General features: G+C 46.1%; 1 protein-coding gene across 1 annotated transcript in view; it reads left to right on the top strand.

Annotated features, from left to right (window-relative positions):
- Positions 1-1,087: 1,087 nt before the first annotated feature.
- LOC107300363 (retinal guanylyl cyclase 2-like) overlaps positions 1,088-3,996 on the top strand; it is a gene marked incomplete at its 3' end in the record, with an annotated part of 15,658 nt that continues 12,749 nt past the window's right edge. The window contains exon 1 of the mRNA XM_015829697.1: positions 1,088-1,796. Coding sequence (XP_015685183.1) covers positions 1,088-1,796 — 709 coding nt within the window. The remainder of the gene's footprint in view (positions 1,797-3,996) is intronic.

Raw genomic sequence — 3,996 nt, 5'->3', positions numbered from 1 at the left:
GAGAGAGAATGTGTAAGAGAGAGAATGAGAGAGAATAGGAGAGAGAGAATGAAAGACAGAGGGGATGAGAGAATGTGTGTGTGTGTGAATGAGAGAGAGAGAGAAAGGACGAGAGAGAGAATGGGAAAGAGAATGAGAAAGAGAGAATGAGAGAGTGAGAGAAAGGATGAGAGAGAATGTGTAAGAGAGAAGGAGAGAGAGAATGTGTAAGAGAGAAGGAGAGAGAGAATAGGAGAGAGAGAATGAGAGACAAAGGGGATGAGAGAGAGAATGTGTGTGTGAATGAGAGAGAGAGAGAGAAAGGACGAGAGAGAGAATGGGAAAGAGAATGAGAAAGAGAGAGAATGAGAGAGTGAGAGAAAGGATGAGAGAGAATGTGTAAGAGAGAGAATGAGAGAGAGAATAGGAGAGAGAGAATGAGAGACAGAGAGGATGAGAGAGAGAATGTGTGTGTGAATGAGAGAGAGAGAGAGAGAGAGAAAGGATGAGCGAGAGAATGAGAAAGAGAGAAATAGACAGTGAGAGAAAGGATGAAATGTGTGTAAGAGAATGAGAGAGAATAGGAGAATGAGAGACGGGATATGAGAGAGAATGGGAAAGAGAATGAGAAAGAGAGAGAATGTAAGAGAGAGAATTAGAGAGAGAGAGAGTGAGAGAAAGGATGAGAGAGAATGTGTAAGAGAGAGAATGAGAGAGAATAGGAGAGAGAGAATGAAAGACAGAGGGGATGAGAGAGAGAATGTGTGTGTGAATGAGAGAGAGAGAGAAAGGATGAGAGAGAGAAAGGGAAAGAGAATGAGAAAGAGAGAAGGAGAGAGAGAGAGAAAGGATGAGAGAGAATGTGTGTAAGAGAGAATGAGAGAGAGAATAGGAGAATGAGAGACAGAGGGGATGAGAGAGAGAATAGGAAAGAGTATGAGAAAGAGAGAAAGGATAAGAGAGAGAATGAGAAAGAGAAAGAGAGAGAAGTGTGGCTGTGCCTGCCTTTTCTGAAATGGACAGTGGTCTCTAATGATCTTCTAACGTCTTCTCTCCTTCAACAGGTCGGTCATCCTCATAGACGGTGACCTTGGCCTCCTCCGCCGGGATGCCACGGCGGCTAAGCTCCTGCCCCCTTGCCTTCACCCCGTATGCCAGCTGGCCCTCTTTGCCCCCCTGGAACCTTCACAGGGGTGTCATCTTAGGGACGATCCTGGCACTTGCTCCAGTCTGTTGCCCAGCCCTTACGCTCGGTCTGGTGGGACCTTGGTCCCGCGACCCCTCCTTCTCCAACGCCCTGCCTGAAGTTGCTGCTCAACTAGCCGCGGAGAGGATCAAGAAGGATCCTTCCCTCTCTGCGATCCACCAACTGGATCACCTCTTGTTTGAGGAAGACGGCCAGGCCTGGAAAGCAATGGCGAGATTTGCTGACTCCTCCAAGAATCTGTCCGCGTTCATAGGACCGCTGAATCCTCGCCACTGCGAGGCTGCCTCTTGGCTAGCCCGAGGCTGGAACAAAGCCATGTTATCTTGGGTCTGCCTGGAGGACCACCTGGACTATCCGATGGACCAACCGGCCTTGATCAGAACGTTGCCTTCCGCGGCTACGGTCCTCCTCGCCGTGTTGAAATATTTCAGCTGGGCTCACGTTGGCATCGTCTCTTCTGAGGGGGACCTTTGGGTGGACACAGCCCACAAGTTGGCGAGTGTCCTCAGAAGCCACGGGCTACCCGTGGCTCTTGTGACGTCCACCGGGACGGAAACGGAAAAAGTAGAAGAGGCCTGGCGCAAGATTCAAGCTGCTGGGAATATCAAAGGTAACATGGGGGAATGTTCCGGATGGGAAACTAACAAAATGTAGATCGGCCGGGTTCCACCTACATCGCAAAGTCTTGGAAAAAAACCTTTCAAGATTCAGTGGAAGCAAATATTTGGAGCTCGGGGTCCATGGTGCTCTCTGGGCTTTGTAGTTCTCGTGTAGATGTTTAATGACCCAACTAGGTAACATCATCAGTGCTAGAAGGGGTGGCGGCGTTTGCTCTCCGCTTCTATACTAAGGGCTTGCCCTGTTAGCCTTGGTGGGAGTGCCCCTTGGTGATCCCTTGATTAGGCTGCGGTTTACTGTTTGATTGTTTGTCTGAGCTGGTAGTTCCTTGATGGAGGAATTGTTTATTCCTTGATTGTTGGTCTAATATTGGTCTTCCTTCCTTCCTTCCTTCCTTCCTTCCTTCCTTCCTTCTTCCTCTTCCTCTTTCTTTCCCCCTTTACTTTCTCTTTTGTTCCTCCCTCTCTTCCCCTTTTCCTTCCCCTTCCTCTTTTCTTTCCTTCCTTCCTTCCCCTTTCCCTTCCTTCTTTTTTCCTCTTCTTTCTTTCCCCTTCCCTTTCTCTTTTGTTCCTCCCTCCCCTTCCCCTCCCCCTTCCTTCCTTCCTTCCTTCCTTCCTTCCTCCTCTTCTTTCTTTCCCCTTCCCTTTCTCTTTTGTTCCTCCCTCCCGCCCTTCCTCTTCCCCTTTTCCTTCCTTCATCCCTCCCTCCCTTCCGTCCTTCTTCCTCTTCCTCTTTCTTTCCCCCTTTACTTTCTCTTTTGTTCCTCCCTCCCTTCCCCTTTTCCTTCTCCTTCCTCTNGCTCTTCCAACGAAGCATTAATCGGAAATCTCAAGGGGAAATCTCCTTGGTGCCGAATCTTCAATCTGCTTCATATCTCCCATCACAGTTGGGGAAAGTGCTAGCTTTTCAGAGACAGAGGAGACTTGTAAAGTCATTTTTCCAGAATTATTTTCTTTCAGTTATTTTCTTAAAAGAAAAAGAAAAAAAACGAGGACTCCCTGAACGTTTGTGTTTTTCTGTATCGTGGTATCCCTAACCTTGGACAATTCCACTCAAGAATTTGGTAAGTGGATTTCTGCCCTGTCAGTGGCCACCATCCAAATAGCTTTTTCCAAGTTTGGCTTTGGAAAGAGAGATCCAACTATTCCGTTTAAAAATAAAATAATAATAATAAAAAATCCCGATCTTTGTAAACGCCTCATGTGACTTGAGAAAACTGCTTGATTTCAAACGATATTTGAAAGCCGAGGCATCCTTATCTTGACCGCTTGCTAGAGAGACAATTTGGAATTTTTAAGGCTTTGCTATATTTGAGAAAAATTACTTTCCTTTATTATTTAGTTCTGCAAATCTCTCTTCCATCTGCACATTTCTGTAAAAAACAGAAGCTGGTAGAACAGCAATGGGTCACTCACCGTGTTTTATAGTGAGAGAAAGAGAGAGCGAGAAAGAGAAAGAGAGGGAGAGAGAGAGAGAATGGGAAAGAGAATGAGAATGAGAAAGAAAGGATGAGAGAGAGAATGTGTGTGTGAGAGAGAGTGTGAATGAGAGAGAAAGGATGAGAGAGAATGTGTAAGAGAGAGAATGAGAGAGAATAGGAGAGAGAGAATGAGAGACGGGATGAGAGAGAGAATGTGTGTGTGAAAGAGAGAGAGAGAGAAAGGATGAGAGAGAGAATGGGAAAGAGAATGACAAAGAGAGAGAAGGAGAGAGAGAGAGAGAGAGAGAGAGAGAAAGGATGAGAGAGAGAGAGAGAGAGAAGATGAGAGAGAGAATGGGAAAGAATGAGAAAGAGAAAGGAAGAGAGAGAGAATGTGTGTGTGAGAGTGAGAGAGTGAGAGAAAGGATGAGAGAATGTGTAAGATAGAAGGAGAGAGAGAATAGGAGAGAGAGAATGAGAGACAAAGGGGATGAGAGAGAGAATGTGTGTGTGTGAATGAGAGAGAGAGAGAGAAAGGACGAGAGAGAGAATGGGAAAGAGAATGAGAAAGAGAGAGAATGAGAGAGTGAGAGAAAGGATGAGAGAGAATGTGTAAGAGAGAAGGAGAGAGAGAATGTGTAAGAGAGAGAATGAGAGAGAATAGGAGAGAGAGAATGAAAGACAGAGGGGATGAGAGAATGTGTGTGTGTGTGAATGAGAGAGAGAGAGAAAGGACGAGAGAGAGAATGGGAAAGAGAATGAGAAAGAGAGA

This window comes from Protobothrops mucrosquamatus, unplaced genomic scaffold, assembly GCF_001527695.2.
Source record: "Protobothrops mucrosquamatus isolate PMUCROS unplaced genomic scaffold, P.Mucros_1.0 scaffold6783, whole genome shotgun sequence".
NCBI classification, from domain to species: Eukaryota; Metazoa; Chordata; class Lepidosauria; order Squamata; family Viperidae; genus Protobothrops; species Protobothrops mucrosquamatus.
This window is presented reverse-complemented; position numbering and strand designations above follow the sequence as displayed.